General features: G+C 42.6%; 1 protein-coding gene across 4 annotated transcripts in view; it reads left to right on the top strand.

The window, feature by feature from the left end:
- MARCHF3 (membrane associated ring-CH-type finger 3) overlaps positions 1-22,249 on the top strand; it is a 164,676-nt gene extending 142,427 nt beyond the window's left edge. For 2 of the 4 annotated variants that reach the window (XM_023738687.1, XM_023738686.1), the window contains one exon: positions 13,108-13,572. In XM_023738687.1, coding sequence (XP_023594455.1) covers positions 13,108-13,566 — 459 coding nt within the window. In that variant the 3' untranslated portion in view covers positions 13,567-13,572. Of the gene's footprint in view, positions 1-13,107; positions 13,573-19,916; positions 20,003-21,109 lie in introns of those variants that run through there. The other 2 variants (XM_023738688.1, XM_004384293.1) reach the window with 2 other exon arrangements.
- The last annotated feature ends 281 nt before the right edge of the window (positions 22,250-22,530 follow it).

The raw sequence follows: 22,530 nt of genomic DNA, 5'->3' as shown, positions 1-22,530 counted from the left end.
GCGATCAGGTGGTGGTGATGTCACATACTTGTGTGAGAGGGCCTAGTAGAGAAATTGGTTTGTGGGAGAGCTGGGCTGGTAAATGGTAGAATCCATTGTTTCACTGTGAACTACTAAAGTCTGAGATGTTTATTACACAAGTGGAGGTTTATCAAGTAATCAACTGGATACACAAGCCTGGAGTTCAGAAGAGAGTTGGGCTCAAGGGTGATACATCAGTTGAACCCGATGCTTTGAAAGGAAATGTGAACTTTAGAGTTCTATAGCATCACTCTGACAACTAGAGAGGACCCTCCACTCCCCTTAGAGCTGCACTTCCCTAACTCCATTAAGGGGGACTCCTGTTTTATGAAGTGAAATGACTTGATAAAGGTCACACAGCATTTAGGTGACAGTGAGTAGAAGGTGGTACAACTGGAAGCAGTGCCCGAACCCCTGCTTCCAAGCCCATGTTTTATCCCTGCGCAGTGCTATCTCCAATTTTATCCATTGTAGGAGTGAAAAAAAATTAGGATCAAGATTTTATGTAGTACAAAAGCAAGTTAAAGGAAAGAGTTAGAGGAACATTAGGCTGAGAGGTTTCAAGTATTGACTCTTCCACCATGTAATCATCAACAAGTAACCTCACTGAGCCTTCATATCCTGATACAAACTTGGGAATAATAATACCAACTGGTGTTATTAAATTCAGTAAAAATATCTGCACGTAAAAGATATTCAATACATATTTTTGGTTGAACTATAGTTGGATAATTTTTAAATGAGCATTTGGAATTGTCTTTCTCAAATATTTTAAGGTAGTTTTCTTCTAGGAAAAAAATTAATAATTGTGACTAAAACAATACAAAGGACCTTGGATAATTTACTGAACTTCTCATGCTGTTTCATGACCTATTGGAAAATAGATGGTATTTCATGGTTATTTACATCTTAGAAAGAAAACTTGAACAAATTTTTCACACTGTAGCAAAAAAGCAATGTATCGATATTTCTCTTGGAAATCTAAAAAGAACTATGTATAAGGAATGCTGTGTCTACTTTACAAGGCTAAAAGCAGTGATCTTGATGACTTGATGTTTACACACCAACAGCATTTCTCCTTCTCTATCAATTTAATTAGTCTAATATTGTAGGAAGACCGAAGAAGAACTGATGCCTTTGAATTATGGTGTTGGTGAAGAATATTGAATACACCATGGACTGCCAGAAGAACGAACAAATCTTTCATGGAAGAAGTACAGCCAGACTGCCCCTTGGAAGTGAGGATGGCAAGACTTCATCTCCATACTTTGAACATGTTATCAGGAGGGACCAGTCCCTGGAAAAGGACATCATGCTTGATAAATTAGAGGTCAGCAAAAAAGAGGAAAACTCTCTAGGAGATGGATTGACACAGTGGCTGCAACAATGGGCTCAAGCATAACAACGATTGTGTGGATGGCACAGGATTGGGCAGTGTTTCTTTCTGTTGTACACAGGGTCGCTATGAGTCAGAACCGACTTGACAGCACCTAACAGCAACAGTGTTGTAGGATAACTTCTGGTTAGGGCTACTGGCATCTCAGATGTTTGTTCTTCCCTTTTCATTAAGCATCTACTATGTTCCAGCACTGCACTTGGATCAGAGCATACAAGAATGAGCAAAAGTGAAGTCCCTGCCATCTTGGAGCTTTCAGTGAAGTGGGAAACAGAAAAATTAACAAGTAAACAGACAGATAAATAAATAGCATTATTTCAGAGTGTTGTGTGCTCTGAGATAGTACTGGCAGGTGCAGGGATTGTTTTCAATGAGTAGATGTCATTTGAACTAAGACCTAAATGATGAAGAAGGAACCAGCCATGTGAGAATACGGACAAAGCATGTTCCCCCATGAGGGAACATGTAAAGGTTGAAAATTAAGGGGGAGAGGTAGCAGGAGCTATGGTCAGAAAAGTAGGCAGGGACAAGATCAGGTCTTGTATCCCCAGGTAAAGAGTTTGGACCAGGCTTCGAACTGGTTTGTTACAGACTTTATTCTAAGCACAATGAGAAACCACTGGGGAGTTGTAAGCAAAGGAATAACATGATCTGATTTCTCTCGTTCTGGAACTTGACTGTAGGGTGGCCAGAGTGCAAGCAGGAAGGCTGTTGCCTCCCAAGTAGGAGATGATGGGGGCCTGGACTGGGATTGTGGCAGCATTGGGAATACAGAGAAGTAGACAAATTCCAGATGTATTTTGAAACTAGTAAATCCAGTAGGACTTATAGAAGGGCTAGATATGTGGTATAAGACACAGAAAGCAATCAGGATGACTGAGCAGTGGGGGGAAGGGGTGGCATATCATTTACTAATATGGAGAAGACTTGGAGAGAAAAAGAACTGTGAGGTGGGTGCTTAATCTATTTTGGACAGATTAAGTCTGAGTTGTCTATTAGTCATCTAAGTGGAGACGTTGAATGGGCTGTTGAAGATGCACGTCTGGAGTGTTGGAGAGAGACCAAGTATGGGAATTGACATTTTAGTGTCATAGCAAATCTCTGTAAAGTTCTCGTTTGAGATGGATTACTTCAAGCCTGGTTTGATGGATATCTGAAGAAGGCATCTCCTTAGGTCCCGTGGAGTTAGAATTTGCCTTCTGTGTGACTTCAGCTGTCCTGGTATTTCACTGACAGGTTGTGTGGAGTTCAGGGATTTAAAACACTGCTAGGATTTTTTTTGTTTTTATTGTTTGCTCTGTTTCAAGTTAACTGTAGTACCTGGTTTTCCGGTTTCAGCTTCAGTTTTAAGTCACGCAAAGGACTTCTCATATATCTTCTAATCATCACACTGCACCATTCAGGGTCCAGCTCCCTAGGCAAGCGAGACAGCTTAGTGTGGGATGTATTGGGCTTTGAGAATAAGATCCATCCCAAGAAAGGCAAGCACTTGGTTAATAACTCTGCAAAGTGTCGGGTTAACAGGAGACACTCAGGCAGATAAACCTAAGTGAGTAAACCTTGCAAGACCATGCCCTTTTTTTTCAGCTCCATAAATTTGTTATGGTTTCCCCTCTATCAGTTTCTTTCATTCTCATGATGGTTTCTCATTAAGGAGATTCATGGGGTAGGTTGAAATCGGTAAGTGCTGTTAGCCACCAGAGTGTAATCTGGTTCTGGTACAAACTGACCTGCACATGTTCTGTCTACAGATTAACTCAGAGCCTGGGAGGCAGAATCTAATGTCCTATAACAACTCGTCTGTCAGTTTGTCGTACTATGGTAGATTGTGTGTTGCTGTGATGCTGAAAGTTATGCCACTGATATTTCAGATACCCGCAGGGTCACCCATGGTGGACAGGTTTCAGCAGAGCTTTCCAGACTAAGACAGAGTAGGAAGAAGGACCTGGCAATCTACTTCTAAGAAAACTGGCCAGTAAAAACCTTATGAATAGCAGCGGAACACTGTCTGATATCATGCCAGAAGATGAGCCCCTTAGGTTGGAAGGCACTCAAAATACAACTGGGGAAGAGCTGTCTCCTCAAAGTAGAGTTGACCTTAATGACATGGATGGAATAAAGCTTTCGGGACCTTCACTTGCTGATATGGCACAACTCAAAATGAGAAGAAACAGCTGCAAACAGCCATTAAAAATCAGAATGTGGAATGTACAAAGTATGAATCTAGGAAAATTTGAAGTCATCAAAAATCAAACAGAATGCATTAGTGAGCTAAAATGGACTGGTACTGGCCATTTTGAATCAGATAATCTTATGGTCTACTATGCTGGGAATGAAAAATTGAAGAGGAAAGCAACATATTCATCATCAAAAAAGACCTTTCAACATCTATCCTGAAGTACAGTGCTGTGATAGGATAATATCCTTAAGCCTGAAAGGAAGACCAGTTAACATGATGATTATTCAAATTTACACACCAGCTATTGCCCTGAGTTAATCTTTGAACCTTGAACCCAAAATATCCCTTGATGTCTTCTTCAAACTGAGCAATCCAAACCTATTGCCAATTCCAACTCATAGCAACCCTATAGGACAGAGTAGAACTATCCAGTATGGTGTCCAAGGAGCAGCTGCTGGATTCAAACTGCTGACCTTTTAGTTAGCAGCCAAGCTATTAACCACTTTACCGCCAGGGCTCCAAACCAAGCAATAGTTTAGCTGAACTAGTAAAAAAAAAAAGTTCTGCCTTGAGCATTATGCTCTTTTAAGAACTATCTATATGAGATCAAATTATAGCAAGTACTCAAAAGATAGAATAGAAACCTTAGGGGGCAGTGAGTTTATGTTAATAAGGGAGGAACAGCTCAGAACAGGGAGGTGAGAATGGTTGAACAGCTCGAAGAATGTAATCAGTGTCACCGAATGGTACATGTAGAAACTGTTGAATTGGTGTTATGTTTTGCTGTGTATATTCTCAACAACAGCAACAACAAAATAAATAAAATTTAAAGAAAAAAATTCACAAGCCAACCACTAATGCCAAAGATGAAGAAATTGAAGATTTTTATCAACTTTTGCAATCTGAAATTGATAAAAAATGCAATCAAGATGCATTGATAATTACTGGCAATTGGAATGTGAAAGTTGGAAATAAAGAAGGAGGATCAGTAATTTGAAAATATGGCCTTGGTAGTAGAAACAATGCCAGAGATTGCAAGACCAAAGACTTACTCACTGGAAATACTTTTTTTCAAAAATATAAACAGCGAATATATGCACGGACTTCAACAGATGGAGTACACAGGAATCAAATCGACTACATCTGTGGAAAGAGACAATGGAGAAGTTCACTATCATCAGTCAGAACAAGGCCAGGGGCTGACTGCGGAACAGACTATTAGTTGCTCATATGCAAGTTCAAGTTGAAGCTGAAGAAAATAAAAAGTCCACAAGAGCCAAAGTACAACCTTGAGTATATCCCACCTGAATTTAGAGACCATCTCAAGAATGGATTTGACACATTGAACACTAATGACCAAAGAGCAGATGAGTTGTGGGATGAGATCAAGGACATCATACATGAAGAGAGCAGAAGGTCATTAAGAAGACAGGAAAGAAAGAAAAGACCAAAATGGATGTCAGAAAAGACTCTGAAACTTACATCCTAAAGCAAATGGAAGAAATGATGAAGTAAAAGACCTGAACAGAAGACTTCAAAGGGCAGCTCGAAAAGATAAAGTATTATAATGAAATCTGTAAAGACCTGGAGTTAGAAAACCAAAAAGGAAGAACATACTTGGCATTTCTCTCACTAAAAGAACTGAAGAAAAAATTCAAGCTTCAAGTTTCAGTAGTGAAGGATTCTTTGGGCAAAATATTGAATGACCCAGGAAGCATCAAAAGAAGATGGAAGGAATGGAAAGATGGAGTCATTGTACCAAAAAGAATTGGTTGACGTTTTACCATTTCAGGAAGTAGCATATGATCAAGAAGTAACCATGCTGAAGGATGAAGTCCAAGCTTCACTGAAAGCATTGGCGAAAAACAAGGCTTCAGGAATTAACAGAATACCACGTGAGATGTTTCAACAAAGATGCAGTGCTGGAAGTGCTCACTCATCGTTGCCAAGAAATTTGGAAGACAGCTACCTGGCCAACTGACTGGAAGAAATTCATATTTGTGCCCATTCCAAAGAAAGATGATCCAACAGAATGCAGAAATTATCAAACAATATCATTACTATCATGGGCAAGTAAAACCTTGCTGAAGATAATTCAAAAGCAGTTGTAGCACCACATCAACAGGAAACTGCCAGATTCAAAATTGATTCAGAAGAGAACATGGAATGAAGGATGTCATTGCTGATGTCAGATGGATCTTGGCTGAAAGCAGAGAGTATCAAAAAGATGTTTACCTGTGTTTTACTGACTATGCAAAGGCATTTGACTGTGTGGATCATAACAAGTTATGGATAACATTGTGAAGAATGGGAATTCCAGAGCACTTAATTGTGCTCATGAGTCACCTGTACATAGATCAAGAGACAGTCGTTTGAACAGAACAACGGGATACCTTGTGGTTTAAAATCGGAAAAGGTGTGTGTCAGGGTTGTATCCTTTCACCATACTTATTCAATCTGTATACTGTGCAAATAATCCGAGGTGAAGAAGAAGGCAGAATCAGGATTGAAGGAAGACTCATTAACAACCTGCGTTATGCGGTGACATAACCTTGCTTGCTGAAAGAGGATTTGAAGCACTTACTGATGAAGGTCAAAGACTACAGCCTTCAGTATGGATTTCGCCTCAACATAAAGGAAACAAAAATCCTCACAACTGAACCAATAAACAACATCATGATAAACAGAGAAAAGACTGATGTTGTCAAGGATTTGGATTTCATTTTACTTGGATCCACAATCAGTGCCATGGAAGCAGCAGTCAAGAAATCAAACAATGCATTGCATCAGGCAAATCTGCTGCAAAAGACCTATTTAAAGTGTTAAAAAGCAAAGATGTCACTTTGAGGACTAAGGTGAGCCTGACAGAAGCCATGATATTTTTAATTGCCTCATATACACGCAAAAGTTGGACAACGAATATGGAAAACTGAAGAAGAACAGCTACCTTTGAATTTTGGTGTTGGCGAGGAATATTGAATATACCATGGACTTCCAGAAGAAGGAACATATCTGTCTTGGAAGAAGTACAGCCAGAATGCTTCTTAGAAGCGATGATGGCAAGACTTCATCTCACATATTTTGGGCATGTTATCAGGAGGTACCACTCCCTGGAGAAGGACATCATGTTTGATAAAGTAGAGGGTCAGCTGAAAAGAGGAAGACCCTACAGGAAATGAATTGACATAGTGGCTGCAACAATTGGCTCAAACATAGCAACAATTGTGAGAATGGCACAAGACCGGGCAGTGTTTCATTCTGCTGTCCGTAGGGTCTCTGTGAGTCGGAACCCACTGGATGGCACTTAACAATAACAACATACCCCTTTGACTCCCCCAGTCTCCAGTGAGGGATTTAACATACTGACAATGTAATTAGATCCAAGCCACAGTTGAAAGTAACCTCTATTGCCTGGCTCACCTTGGATGTAAATTTACAGCCAGTGAGCAATGCCGTGTCATTGGTTGTAGAATGCTGGTTTAATTACCCGTACTATCTCAGGCCCTGCAGTCCACATTACGGTGGGGGGTTGTTCATTTTTTGTATTTATTTCCAGGAGTAAATCAATCCCATGGTTCAGGGACAAGTTAGTGATTGTAATAATGTCTGCATGGAAAAACAGGCTACTCACTGCTAGGGCTTTCAACAAGCACAGTCTTTGTCTGCTTCATGTTTTTGGTGGAACCAGAGAACAAAAGGAGAAGGGGTGCCCTGGGCTGCCCACAGATCCCCTGGAGGCCATACAAGTGGGCCTGCAAGGTGACAGACACCATGCAAATCATATTCTTAAGCATAGACCTTGGTTTTTAAAACACAACTAACCACCAAGTATAAACTGAGGATTAAAGTTAAGCTGAGGTCCTTGGGCTTCACAAACAGTGTGCACTGGACTGCTAACCTAAAGGTTGGTGGTTTGAACCTACCCAGTGGCACTGAGGAAGAAAGGCCTAGTGATCTGCTTCCCTGAAGATTGCAAGAAAAAATAACCACACCCATTGCCGTTGAGTCGATTCCAACTCATAGTGTCTAAAGGACAGGGTAGAACTGCCCCACAGGGTTTACAAGGAGCAGCTGGTGGATTCGAACTGCTAAGCCTTTGGGTAGCAGCCGAGCTCTTAACCATTGCGTACAACAAAGAAAATCCTATGGAGCAGTTCACCAACACATGAGATCTCCGTGAGTCAGAATCAAATTGACGGCAACGATTCTGGTTTGTTGTTTTTTAAGGTTAAACTACAGACTCTTTGAAAATAGTATTTTAGTTCCCAAAAGCTCTCCAGAAATGGCAGGATAAATTAACTGGTATCTTATACCAGGGGAACAATGGTAAGTAAATATTCCTTCTGGTACTAATAAGAGCAGTTAAGGTGCGATTCTCTTCTTCCCCCTTCTTCCCCACTTCACCCTTTTTTAAAACTAAGAATGATGATATAGTACAGTGGTCAGGAACCCAGTCTTTGGAGCTAGACTACATGGACCAAATCCAACCTTCTCCAAGTTATTTAACTTCTCTGTGCCTCAGTTTCCCTATCTATAAAATGGTACCTCTTTCAAAGATTGCTTACAAGTAAATGAACTATTGCATGTGAGCATATAAGATACTGCCTGACATAGAGTAAGGACTGAGTAGACATATGCTAGTATCATTTATTCAATGTTTATGAAGTACCCTACTATGTGACTGGCACTGTGCTAGATACAGGTGCTATAAAGATGAGGGCCCAGACATGCAAACAAGCCTGCTTATGCCTTTGCTTGCTCCTTATTGAATGTTTAGGAGATAAGCGTACTACTACCCATTAAAAAAAACCAAACCCGTTGCCATTGAGCCGATTCCGACTCATAGTGACCCTATAGGACAGAGTAGAACTGCCCCATAGGATTTCCAAGGAGCCGCTGGCGGATTCAAACTGCAGACCTTTTGGTTATCAGCCAAACTCTTAACCACTGTGCCACCAGGGCTCGAATAGATATAATAACCAGTGTATAGTAAATGTAACTGATAAGAGAGTTAGAAGACATATTAAGAGTCAACCATGTAATTTAACAGTAATTCAGACCAATCTTTTGTCTGTCATAAAATTAGGCCAAAATGTATGATAATGTAGCTGAGATTAAACATCCAGGAATTGGACCTCATTGTGATTTGGTAAAAGAATTAACACAGAACGTAGAAGAGCAGCCTAAGAATATTTTATAAAATTACCATGAAAAGATCCTGGCCAGCCAACCAGATGTTGAGCTGGGTACTTGTTGTACCCAATAAAACAGCAGGTCTTACTATGTCCTACATAGCTGAAATTTTGCAAAAACTAGCAACACTACCCACAAAAAAAATTTTTTTTGTTCAGAAAAAGGAACATAAAAGTGAAGCTAGTTTGAATCCTACCTCTAACACCAACTTGCTATCACTCCTTAGGTGGGTTATTAAACTCTCTGTGCCAGGTATCCATGTCTGTAAAATGGGAGCAGTTTAATACCTACTTCACAGGGTTGTTGTGAGGATGTAACGCATAACAAACGCCAAGCTTCTAGCACTGAGCCTGCCCCATCCATAGCAGATACTCAGTGATTGTTTTTTTACTGCTCTAGTTTCCTATTAGTTGGACTCCTACCTCCCCAACTCCCTCATCTCTCTCTGTGTGTGTGCATGCTTGTGTCTGTCTCTCTATAGATATGTTTTATGCACAATTAATATATGTATTTACACAAGTAATCCATGTTCATTTTAGAAAAGCAAGAAAATAATACAAAAAAAATTAAAGACCACACCTAATTGTACTATTATTCCAATACTAGCCACTATTTTACTGAGAATCCTCCTGGTCTTTGTCTATATAAATATACAAATATACATCATTACAAATACAGTATACTATACATTTTGTCCAGAGCTCTGGTGGCACAGTGGTTAAGAGCTCGGCTGCTAACCAAAAGGTCAGCAGTTCGAATCCACGAGCCACTCCTTGGAAACCCTATGGGGCAGTTCTACCATGTCCTGTAGGGTCACTATCGACTCAACAGCAATGGGTTATACATTTTGTCCAGTAGAATTGTTTTTCTGTTCAGCATATCATGTCAATAAATATAGGTGTATATTATCATTTGAAATTACTATATGATATTCTAAGTAATTTCCGTAATTTATTTAACCAATTCCCTACTGCTGGAAATTAAAGCTGTGATCAGATTTCCTGTGTTATAAACTCTACTTGTATTAACACTTTTCTATCAGTGCATTTGGATATTTTGGCAATGGTTCTTACCAAGGCTCAGGCAAGGTTTTTTCTCCGCAACAGATGATTACCACGGTTTTGTTCACAGGGCCTGCATTTGTGTAAGTGATAAATAACACTTGGAACCCTGAAGAAGATACAGCTTTTAATAGTTCCGCTTTAAAGAACTCCACACCTAAATATCACCAGCAAAATACAACCTAATGAGTAAGCTAAGCCAAAAAATAGTGTTAATAAGGTGCAGAGTCCAGGTTTGGGGTGATCATGGACATATAAAATGATCTAGAAATTTTTCAGGAATATAGACGATCAAAGAACAATTAGAAATCAGGCAACTGGGAAGCAATGGTAATTCCTAGTGGTTAAAGCACTAGGCTGCTAACCAAAATGTCAGCAGTTTGAGCCCACCAGCCACTCTATGGGAGAAAGATGTGGCAGTCTGCTTATGTAAAGCAGACTTGGAAACCCTATGAGGCGGTCTACTCTGTCCTATAGGGTCGCTATGAGTCTGAATTGACTTGCTGGCAACAGGTGTTTGCCTTTGCACATTTATTTTACATCAGACAGAGGTTAGTAGTTATTCATAATTGCCTGCTGAATCATTTCATTGGGTCATGTCAAGGTCCACATAGATAAATAAAGCACTAAATTATTTTTAATAAAATGTTTCCAGAATTCCCAATCAAAAGAATTTGAGGTACTAAGTCTTAACCAGTGAGGTCAGAGTGTCTGCAGACATCCGTAGCGTATTTATTGTGAGCCTTCTCTGTTCCATTAGGTGGGGTACAGAGAAGAGTACATGAAGCCTGCAGATCTGCTTCTAGGCAAAATCTCAACTTCAACGGGAGTTCACTTGCTACTATGTGGGCACCATGGTTTAAGAGTCTGGATTTCTGAATGTCTTGCGATTTTAATTTTCAGATATTTCCTTGATAGCATATCTGAATAAGGGTAGAAAGATTCTGATCCTTTTCTTAGTTCAGCCTCCGAATCACCTGGGGCAGTCATTTAACCTTGCTGAGCCTCTGAAAAGTTGGGAGAATAATGCCGGATTCTGCTTTCCACTTTATAGCAATCCTTGCAGTATTTAGGCAAAAAAATGTTAATTACTAAGAGCAATTTGAATTTCTTTGAACCTGCTGAGGTATCTGAGCTGGTATGACAACACATGGCAGGGTTAATATCATTTGCACTTGATCATTTTGGTATTTATATTAAATATTTATAATGCTGTATTTATATTCACAGACAAGTCAACTCCCCAGTATCTATTTTAATGTTTTCATGTCCATTTTTGAGCTTCTTTCAGCATCTCATCCCATTTTTTAGGTGGTTTATCCCTGGAAGGTTGTATATTGGGGATCAGAGGTCATTTAATATTTGCTGAACAAGCATTCAAGGAAGAGTACCTCCTAGACAACTTTCTTTTGTACCTTATATCTCTTGCCTCGTGCTCACTTCTTGACGCTTTCGCCATCCCCTACACTGCTCTTTCGTCAACCTGTGTGTCCTCTTTGCCGCTCTTCTGTTCCTTCCTTCCTTGAGTATGGCCTTCCCTTCTGTCTCCGGTCAGCTTCACACTATCTCCCACTTTATGGCCTTTCCTTCCCACCAATGGTTTTATGAGAGTTGCTGCCCTGGCCACTTGGAGTGTTTCTCAGTGTTCCTGTTTGGTGAGCCAGCCCACAGCACTGTTGGGCGTGCTTCAGCAACAGACAGTGCTAGGTCCCTGCTTGGTGGGGGCGGGGGTGAGATGGAAGGCAGAGCTAGCCAGTGTCTCTCCCCACCCAGACCTCATCATCTGTATCTGACCCTACTCCTTCTCAGACTGCTTGGCTTCTGTTGTTACTCCAGGGGCCAGTGACATGGGAATGTCAGATTATTTGGGGACATGTTTGAATGCTAATCTGAAGAAAAGCCAGCAAGCCTCATTACCTGTGTGTGCTGACATTAGTATATAAGCATTGGCTCTTCCTAGAATGAATTACGGAAGACATTTCAGTAGGCATTCAGCAATTCCCTGAGTAGAAGGACAACACTGTTTCTATTCCTGGAGGAATTCTCATCTCTAGTCTTCCCCACCCTGTTGTGGGATTGGTTCAGTCAAGATGATAACACAAGTAGATATCAGGGACAGTCTTAATTGAGGAAGTCCACAGCCCTAAAAGGTGATAAGGAGGCATTACTGACTTCGTGGAGTCAAGTGAGTCTCATTCTGTGTCGGGAGTCCTCAAGACCACCCCTAGGCTTGATTATTTGCTAGAAGGATCCACAGGACTCAGAAAAGCTGTTAGACTAAGAGCTGCAGTTTATTAGCAAAAGGATACAGATTAAAGTCAGCAAAGGGAAAAGGTGCACAGAGAGAAGTCCAGGAGACAGGCACTAGCTTCCAGGTGTCCTCTCCCAGTGGCTGCACATGGAAGCACTTAAATCTCCCAGCAAGGATACGTGAAGTGTTGTCAACCAGGAAAGTTCACCTGAGCCTCAGTGTCCAGGGTCAGTCAGTCATACAGGCATATAACACCTGTGTGACTGACCTCAGCTACTCAGACTCAACCATCCAGAGCAAAAGTAGGCATACACCATAAATTACATTGTTAGCATAAACTATCTGATCAGATTGGTACACTGTGTGGCGCAAGGCTTCAGGCATGCAAAAGCCGACATTCACCATAAATCACATTGTTAGAATAAAGTATCTAATCAAACTGGTACCATGTAGCCCAAGGCTTCAGGCATACAAAAATACTCCCATCAGGCAGAATATTCCAAGGGCTCAGAGCTCATCTCCCAGAAGCAGTCCAAGGGCTAGTGCTGACGACAGACCTTTCTTGGAAGAGCACAGAATCTGAGCAGCCCAGGCCTCCTGAGTTAACCCTTTTCTGCACACATTTCCAGAGTCAAGACACTGGAAGGCTTTGGTCACATGACAGAATTTCTTGTCCCTCATCTTTTGTTTTCCAAGAGTAACATTGTCTCCATATAGGGTCATTCTGATTCAGAATAATAGCCACTGAAATTTTTTCCAAAAAGCCAGTCATCTACAACAAGGGCACTGTGACTTATCATTGTTATTATAATTGTCATAATTACTGTTATTCAGTGGGTGGGGGCATGGGAATGAGCCCCTAAAGATTCCTTGTGATCTTAGAACAGCTCTGAAATGCCTTTTCCCAGATTCTGAAGACAAAGACAACTTCAGAGCAGTGCGTCTCCATTCCACACTGGCATTTAACCTTTTCCCTTGCTTTTCTCTGTCTCCCTTTCCCTGGCAGTGGCTCAAAAACCCAGGCCCCCAGCATGAGAAGCGGACTCTGTTTGGAGACATGGTGTGCTTCTTGTTTATAACGCCCCTAGCCACCATCTCGGGCTGGCTCTGCCTGCGGGGCGCCGTGGACCACCTGCACTTTAGTAGTCGGCTCGAAGCCGTTGGACTGATTGCACTCACTGTCGCACTCTTCACTATTTACCTCTTTTGGACACTAGTAAGTATGGCCCGGGGCCTGGGGGTTCAGGCCAGCTGGAGCTGGCAGCCCCACAGCTGGCACAAGCCTTCTCTCTTGTCTACAACACATCTCACCTGCTTGGTAGAAGACAGATATTCAAATGCTGGCAAGAGTGTGCGATTTGGTTTATTACTGCATGTGAGTGTGTGTGTGTGCGTGTGTGTGAGTGCATGTGTGTGTGCACGTGTATACATGCGCATCCACTGCTATGGAGAGCAGATCAAATAAAGAAAAAGCCCCAGCTTCTGAAAGCTCTTGCTCACAGTCAAAGACACACACCCTCGACATTCTGTCCTGGAGCAGTCTAGGACTCCGTCTGTTTTAGAGCACAGTGTTTTCTTTCTCTTGTTTATGTTTCTCACTTGTGCTGGGATTGTCGTAAACTAGGAATGACGCACTGGGCCTGCACTGATCATGAATCCTCCCTTCTGGTTATTTTCTTCTTATGTCCTGACATAGCCTTAAGTCTTTGTTGGATGTGGAGCTGCACTTAGCCTGACGATTATTCCATGTGTTGGGATATTGACTCTGCTGCCCATAAAAACACTAATTTATCTAGCTGAGAAGCTGCCACCAAGGAAAAACCATTTCCCAATAAGTGTTCCTGCTGTACTTGAAGAAGAAATTTTAAACATCTCTGTTTTTCACCTTTCAGCTTCCTGCAGTTAGTTGATTGCTCGGGCACCAGTTGACAGCACCCACAAAGTGCAACATTTGATCTCTCTCTTTATGCTTCCCTCTGGGACCTGCAGGAAAGGACATCACCACCTTCTAGAATAGTTTCAGAAACAGGGCCCCCTGCTTCCTGGCATACTCTCTCCTGTGCTGCTTATTTCTAATCTGAGCACATTCCATTGTTATTCAATATGTATTTCCTGTCCAAAGTGTACCATTCCCATATCCCATAGCACAGTGTCAGCACATGGAATTGCTCTATTCCTCACAGTTACCTCTTCCTCTGTCTCCCAAGCCCTGTTCAATCGGCCGCCACTCCTGCAACCCTGACCACAACCCCCAGCTCATGTCCCTCTTGCTCATCATGTGGCTCTTCCAGCTCTGTACCAGTGGTGTATCTAGAGTATTGCACCAGTCCTGGGCACATGGCACCACTGAGCAGTTTCTATTAACCCAGTACGGCCCAACGTCCTTCCTCAAGCATGGTAATGTGTTAATTAAAAAAAGATTAACAGGCTTGACTTGTATTTTTGAGCCAATATTATGGTAAAGTTATCTAAAAGAGAGGTGTCAGATGTTTGGACAGGGCGCCATTTTCCGTAGATACACCACTGGCCGTACCAGGTTAATAGAAACCGCTCAGTGGCGCCACATGCCCAGGACCAGTGCAATACCTGCCATACCCTAGTTATGCCTCTGTAATACCTCCCCTCAGACAAGAGTGTTCAGACAGTAAAGAGGCAAGTGCACATTTTGGGGCATGACTTGAGTCTTGGTAAATATGGAGTGTTCTAATGCTAGGACTTCTATCAGAGTCCTCTGGTTAATTGAGACATTCTGTTCTCAGGCTCATGAAGCCCCAGACTAAACTAGTACTGCCTCCTTTAAAACTCCATGTTTCCAAAGTGTGTCGTGGTTCGTTGTGAATTAAGCAGTTAAGCTGATTCAGAAGTCAAAAGGTCATTGTGATGGGAGGAGGGCTAGAGATAAGAAATTAAATAGTCTAACAAGCCCTGTCTAACTCCCTGTCAACTGTACCACTTTGGAAGAGTCACTTCCCTTCTCTGGGCCTGTGACCTCTTCTGTAAAGTGGGGGTGATAGTGGACCCCGTCCTGCCAACTCCCACTAAGAGAGTCACGTGAGTACATGTGACGGCACTTTGGAAAGTAATTAAGAGGTAACACTTTACTAGCTTTGGAGGTTTACTAGTCTGATTTTTCTCAGAAGAGTTTCTAAAAGGAAGGATAGATGAATGTGTAAACATAAATGCTCTGCTTTCAAAACCAACTTAAGGTCCTTTTAAAAACCTGCTTTGTAAAGCACACTCTTACCTAACTAGAAGGAGCCCTGGTGGCACAGTGGTTTAGCACTTTGCTGCTAACCTAAAGGTCAGCAATTCGAACCCACCAGCTGCTCCATGGGAGATAGATGGGGTAATCTGCTTAGGTAAAGATTTACAGCCTTGGAAACCCTATGTGGCAGTTGTACTCTGTCCTGTTGGGTCACTATAAGTCAGAATCGACTCAACAGCAGTGGGTTACGTAGCCAGGAAGAAAAAGAGGGGCAGATGGACATTAGAGGGGGAGGGAGGAAAGGAAGAAAAAGATTACCTAGTGAAAACTAGATGGAGCCCTGGTTCCTCTCCCATCTCATGTGGAAGGAAGATTTGGGTGGGAAAGGTGCCTAGGCTGGGATTTTTTGAGAGAGTGATCACACACTTTATTTCAGCAATGTGTCTGAGAGGCAGTGCTGCATAGTAAGAAGTGTGGATGTTTAGAATCCGACATACCTATGTTTGAACCCAAGATTTAGTATCCTAATAGCCATGTAACTTCAAATAGGGTACTTAACCTCTCTTATTGGCCTTCCTTGGATTAAAAAAAAAAAAAAATGGAGGAAATAATCGATAACCCCTGGGTCAATAGGTTATTGTGAGGATTAAGTGGGATAACATCTGAGAACATCTATCAAAGTACCTGGCAGAGTTATGCTGCAGAGTTGACTCCATAAAGCTTGGTTTTCTTCCTGTGGCTTCCTTGCTTCTCCCCAGCTCCCAGCCTCCTCCAGCCCTCTGTAAAATGCAGAGTAGCAGGAGGGAAAGAAGGGCACTTCTCCCCTTTGACTGGTGTGAAAAACATGCGGAGTCAGCTCAGCAATAGGTTACTGAATATAGAATAACTCCTTCCCAGATAAATGCTGTACTGTGCAGCCCTGGCAAGAGATGTAATTCAGAAGCTGACAGCGCTTGGAAACTGCCCCACGGCAGAAACCCATTGTAAACAAGCTGTCAAGCTTAAGGAGACTATGCTGTGAAAATGTCTTAGATAAACAAACATGGTGTCAGTCCAAGCCTGCTGCTTAGAGAAGCTGTGCCTGGAAGGGCCTCAATTGGGTGTTCTGAAGAGGGACCGGCATTCAGGCCCAATGCCTAAAAGTGCCTTTGGAGTGTCTCTCCAGCTTACACGGCCACAGGGGCCAGTCTTGATGCAAATAGCGGGGTTCTGCTTTCTGGAACTGCTGCATGGAAACACAGACATCCAGGGGATCAGGAGGCCAAGCCCTCAGCCATTTCCACTCTGAGAGCTCAGGGGAAGGGTGCCCAGAAACATCACTGTTCATGTCACAAATGGTTTGAAGACCATGGGCAGACAAAAAGAGAGCTAAATGAGAACCGAATCTACGTTGAGCATTAGGACGTTGTTCATAAGGTAATTTTTGTTAGCCCAGTTTCGAGTAAGAGAATCGAGGCACCGTGGTGCACTGACCTGCAGGACATCCTATTCACAGTGTCACAGCTGCAGCCAGGGCTCAACATGTAAACTTAGGTTAAATCACTGAATGAAATGAATGAACGATCCAGTTCCTCAGAGGCTAACTGCCAGTCCCATGAGTGAATCATTTAAATTGTTGGTATAAGGGGAAACCTCCAGTAGAACACTGTCTCAACACAGTTACCGTGGACTAATTTAGACACCTCCCCAGACAGCCTGATGGGCAGTTTGAGAACATTCAGTGTGATAAGGTTTGGGGTGCCTAGAATTTCTTCATGGCCAATTTATATCCTCTACAGTCCTCTTCAGTTCATCAAGTTAATTCCGACTCGTGGTGACCCCATGTGTTACAGAGTAGAATTGCTCCATAGGGTTTTCAAGGCTATGACCTTTCAGGAGCAGATTACCAAGCCTTTCTTCTGAGGTGCCTCTAGCGGGAGGTGGGCTGCAAAGTCCCTGGGTGATACAAATGTTTTGCCCTTGACTACCACCCTAAGAGTTGGCAGTTTAAACCGAGCCAGTGGCACCATGGAAGAAAGGCCTGGCAATCTGCTTCTACAAAGATTACAGCCAAGAAAACCCTATGGAACTCAGTTCTACTTTGTAACACTTGGAGTTGCCATGAGTTGGAATTGACTCGATGGCAAAGGGTTTGGCTTGGTTTACTGGCCCCCCCCCGCCCAGGGTGCAGCCAGTGATGAGTGAGCTATGTTCATTTCTGGGAAGGTGACTTACCAAAGCCCTGGCCCCATCAGTATGCTTCAGTTACACCATAACCTCCAGAGAGAAAGGGCAAAATAAAAATCCATAATTCAAAGATTTTATCTTACAGTGACTTTACAGCAAACCTACCTCACAGCCTCAGTCACCTCCCTGATTGGGAGAGGGAGGTTACCGACATATGCTGACCCTTCTTGTGCCATTTGGAAGATCACAACTCTTTTTACAGACTTTGCCCATGATGGGAACTTAATAAACATCCTTTGGATGAATAAATGAACTATAAGAACCACACCCCATAGTGTGTAATTTTTCTAGAACAGTGGCTCTGGACTCTTGCTTCCTCCTCTCCCCCTCAAAATGTCAGAAATTAAGAAATAGCTAAACAAAGTTCCCAACATTTCTATTGCTGTAGCTTCTTTTTGGTTTACGTCATTTATTTTTTCCTCACTGCTTCTTTATGCCTCTAAATCAAACTTTTTACTCTTTTACATTCTGCTGGGAGAGGAAGTGTCTTGGAGTATCTAGCAGCAGGAGCTGGTATTAACCCAGGGCAACTGCAAACCTGTGCTCCCTTCTGCAGTTGTGCTCAACTCCCTTTACTTTCTCTGTAAGGAGCTGTCTTCAGATGATGCTTTCTTCTTATTGATTGAATTTGCCTGCAGACTGTAGGTGGTTAACAGCAATTAAAATAGATTAATGCATAATAAGATCTCATTCATTTGGCTAAACAAGTGAGCTGTTTTTTGGTTTTGTTTTGTTTTTTTATTCCTGAGCCAAGAAACCAGGAGACCTGCTAAATCGCTGACTCCCTGTGTTCCTTAAAGTAGTGCTTCTCAAGCCTGAACGTGCGTGCAGATCACCTGGGGATCTTGTTAAAATGCAGACTCTCTTTCTGTAGGTCTGGGGTGGGGCTCAGAATTCTGAAATTCTAACAAGCTCCCAGGTGACTGAAGCTGCTGCCGGTCCATGGACCATACTAAGCAGGGAGGCCTTAAAGCAAATAGCCCAACCTCTTTTTTTTTTTTTTTCCCTAGTTTCTTTATATCTAGGAAGAGTGCTACAAAACTACCACATTCTTTTCCATACTTAACACATGAAAAATAAGATGCCAAGAAAACTAACCTATGTGCCAGGCACTGTGCCGAGGGCTTTACCTGCATTATCTCAGGTATCTTATTCATGTTACAAACGAGGAAACGGAAGCTTGGAAACAGCAAATAACCCCTGGGCGTGCCTGGCCCCGGGGCCACGGCCAGTTCCCTACACTTAGAGGAAAATGCTGCCCACGTTCTCCCCACAGCTACTTCTCTGCTTACTAATGCCAAGTGTGCACAGCTTTTTAACATCCTGGACAAAGGGACTCTTGATTTGAAATTCAGCTTTCCTGTAGTATTTCCAGATCCCAGATTTCTTGTATTGCCAAAGCTCTTCATTAGCACTTGTCTGCGTTCTACCTCTTTCCTGCCCTTGGCCCTGAACAGCTGCCTTTTCCAACTTGCCTCTCTTACATTCATGAGTAGCACCAAGCAGCAGCAGGATAGAATAGATATAAGAGAATCAAGTTAAAAAAAAAGAAAAAAGAAAAAACCACCACTTTGGCATGTTTGGGGCCTTTTGGAAAACACATCTGTCTGAGTTTAAAAGCTTATATTTTCATACCCAAATCTGTCTGGCGCTCAGCCTGTGGCATCTGCTTTATCTGCTTTCTAGCCTCAGAAGTTTCAGTGAGTGGCCTTGAATTTCATGGTCTTGCCATAAGACTAACAAGCCTTGCTGATCAAGGGCCTGTGCTGTCCTCTACTTCCAGAAACACTGAGCCAAAAACCATCGGGTCAGCCAATTACTGACCACTGTGAACCCTGTACTGGTATCAACACAGCCCAGATAATAAAACAGCCCAGAACCTGGATAATATGCCACCCAAAGCTCATGGGCACCTTCCCAGCGCTTACCTGGTCATGTGGTTGCATGCAGATGGAACCTACTCCTATTTTTAAAGGTCATTTTCTTCAGCTTCAGAAATACAGACTCTTAATTGCCTGGGCAATCCATCAATGGCTTATGTCAGCCTTCTCCAAAACCAATCACAGATTTAAGTTTCTCAGTCCAGTATATGTACATGAGAAGCAAACACATTTTGGGTATAGTTATATCACAGCTGGCTGTGGGATTCACTGCTCATACTATCATGTATTCTCTAAGGGAGGCTTAAGTTTAAAGCAGTGTTGCAACATGAAAAGGTAGGATATTTATTCACTCAGACAACTCTACTGAGCAACTTACTAAGTGCCAGGCACTGTGATCAGTGCTGGGCATACAAAGATGAATACAACACAGGTCCTGCTCTCAGGAAGCTTCTAGTGTAGACAAAGAGAGAAACAAGTACACTGACGTACAGCGTGCTCCAGGTCATGCTGAGACAGGCGCAAGGTGCTGTGGACGCTCGTGGGAAGTGGTACCCGTCTCAGTCTGTGACTCAGGAAGAGCCTATCAGGTGAGCTGGTGCCTGTATTATGTTCCTAGGACTGCTGTAACAAAGTACCACAAACTGGGTGGCTTAAAACAACAGAAATTTATTGTCACAGTCTGGAAACTAGAAGTCCGAAATCAGGATGTCAGCAGGGCTGTGCTCTCTCTGAATGCTCTAGAGGAGGATCCTTTCTTGCCTCGTTCTAGCTTCTGGTGGTTGTCAGCACTCTGTGGTGTCCCTTGACTTGTAGACACGTAACTCCAGTCTCTACCTCCATCTTCACATGGCGTTCTCCTCTGTGGGCCTCCACATGGCCTTCTTATAAGGACACCAGTCATTGGATTAGGGCCCATCCTACTCCAGTATGACCTCATCTTAACTAGATCACATCTACAAAGACCCTATTTCCAAATAAAGTCACATTCACAGGTACTGGGGGTTAGGACTTGAACATATCTTTTTGGGGGACACAGTTCCATCCACAACAGTGCCCAGGCTAAATCTTCTCACTGGAAGCCTTAGAATTCTAGAGCTAGAGGTAATTAGGGATCATCCATCAGGGTCACCCAGTGCAATTGTGCGACTTGTCCACAGCACTAGAAGAGCATGTCATATTCAATGTGAATGGGGTCCTCTGAGTTGTGCAGTGTGTAACCTGCAGGAGTGTACATGAATCCTCTCATTTTACAGCAGAATCTGGGGACCAGAAAGGCACACCGCCCAGAGTCGCACAGCTGGGCAAGAGATGGCACTATATCTATCTGCTTTGCCTGGCTGCATCCAACCACCCTCTTCCTTCACAACAAATACTCTGAGGCCAGGAATACCACTAGCTTGAAAATACATGCAACTTTAGAAGGAATTTCTTGTTCCTATTCATATCTTGACTTTACCCAGTTTGAGGAGAAACGAAGTCACCCATGTGAGCCCCACCCCTGAACATACATGGGTGCTCTTTGGTTGGTGCCCCAATCTCCCAGCACTCAGCTCCTTACAAGAGCAGTTTCACCTGGGGTTCTTGCCGTCTGCTGTGCTGCCTCCAGATGTTTTAAATTACTTAGTTTATTTCTTAGATTGATGATCAACTTCTGCTTAACTGAAACCTTCACCTGTTTTTCCTCTCCCACCCAGGTGTCATTTAGGTACCACTGTCGATTGTACAATGAATGGCGTCGGACCAATCAGAGGGTGATTCTCCTCATTCCAAAGTCTGTCAACGTACCTTCTAACCAGCAGTCCTTGCTGGGCCTCCATACAGTCAAGAGGAACTCAAAGGAGACAATTGTTTGATGCTTGTGTGGGTGGTTGATTGATTAGTTGTTTGGGGTCTGGAAGTTTCTGCACGGGGGCCATGAACTGAGCCAACCCTAATCCCTTCCTTAAGGCTGTGGGTCTAGAAACAGCCAGAGTTGTGTTAGCACATTGCCCCGAGCAACGAACTCTGCTGGAAGAAAGCAGATGCTGTTTTACTTCAAATCATGGATGCTGCAATCATATGATATTTGCTAAGCTGCCAAACATGTTTATTTAGCAGATACTGTATGGAATTTTCTGAACACCTCTTTAACATATGAGGAAGGTGGTCCTGCTAAGGACGAAATTCTTCCTTTTTTATTACTATTTCAAATATATATATATATTAAACTTAGACATAATCAAAATTGAAAAGCCAATGTAAAAACTGGTTTCTTGGTTTGGATGGGTTTTGTTTTGCCTGGTTTCTACTGTATATTCGTCGGGGCAAGTTGATAGTTTGAGTGGTCTTTTTCACCTCTCACGTCTCTCAAGCAGACAGCATACCGACTTCAGAACAAGTCAGACTGGAAGGATGTTTTGTACTAAACCTCAGTTAATTATTCCGTTTGTAAAGGAAAAAGAGTGGCAGCTCGCCACACAGTGAGCTGTTTATTTAAACACCCATTAAAGAGGGGAAAATTCTGGTGAGAAGCAAGCTTCTTTCAACTTGTTTAGTACTGACAGCTGATAGAAGCTATTTTCTAATAATAAATATACAGTGTGTGAAAGACAAAAACCCCACTGATTGCAATACTGTTTTTTTATCGTAAGACCTGCAAAGTTTCCCAAAGTAGCTTTGAAAACAAGAAGAAAAAGGTTGGTGTTCTTACTCCCATCTCATTTCATACATGTCTTAATTCTGCATTTGTAATAAACTGGGGGATCATTAGACATTTCTAGGAACTCGGGACCTGTTTTGCATATCAATTAGCATTCCCATTGCTCTACTGAATTTCTAGCCTGACAGGTAGATGTGGCCGGAAAAAAAAAAGCCTGTCCTGGCAGCAATGGGCTTAGTCTGAGACCCCTTTGTCTGGTTTTCCGAAAAAAGGAGCCTCACACAGTGCCTCCCCCAACCATGAGCCAATTCTGTCACAGGCTGAAATAGACTTTTTCCAAGGGCTCCGTGTTCCTCTTGTATCAATCTCTGTAAAGGTCTGATCCGGACCCCGCATTGTGCGTCCACTGAAGCCAGGGAGCTGGTGTGTCTTCGGAGCACAGCTTTTTGCGTGGGTTGGCGCTCTGGCTCCTGGCTG

The sequence above is a fragment of the Trichechus manatus genome, unplaced genomic scaffold, assembly GCF_000243295.1.
Source record: "Trichechus manatus latirostris isolate Lorelei unplaced genomic scaffold, TriManLat1.0 scaffold00121, whole genome shotgun sequence".
NCBI classification, from domain to species: Eukaryota; Metazoa; Chordata; class Mammalia; order Sirenia; family Trichechidae; genus Trichechus; species Trichechus manatus.
Note: the sequence above shows the minus strand (reverse complement) of the source record. Positions and strands in the feature narration are given on the sequence as shown.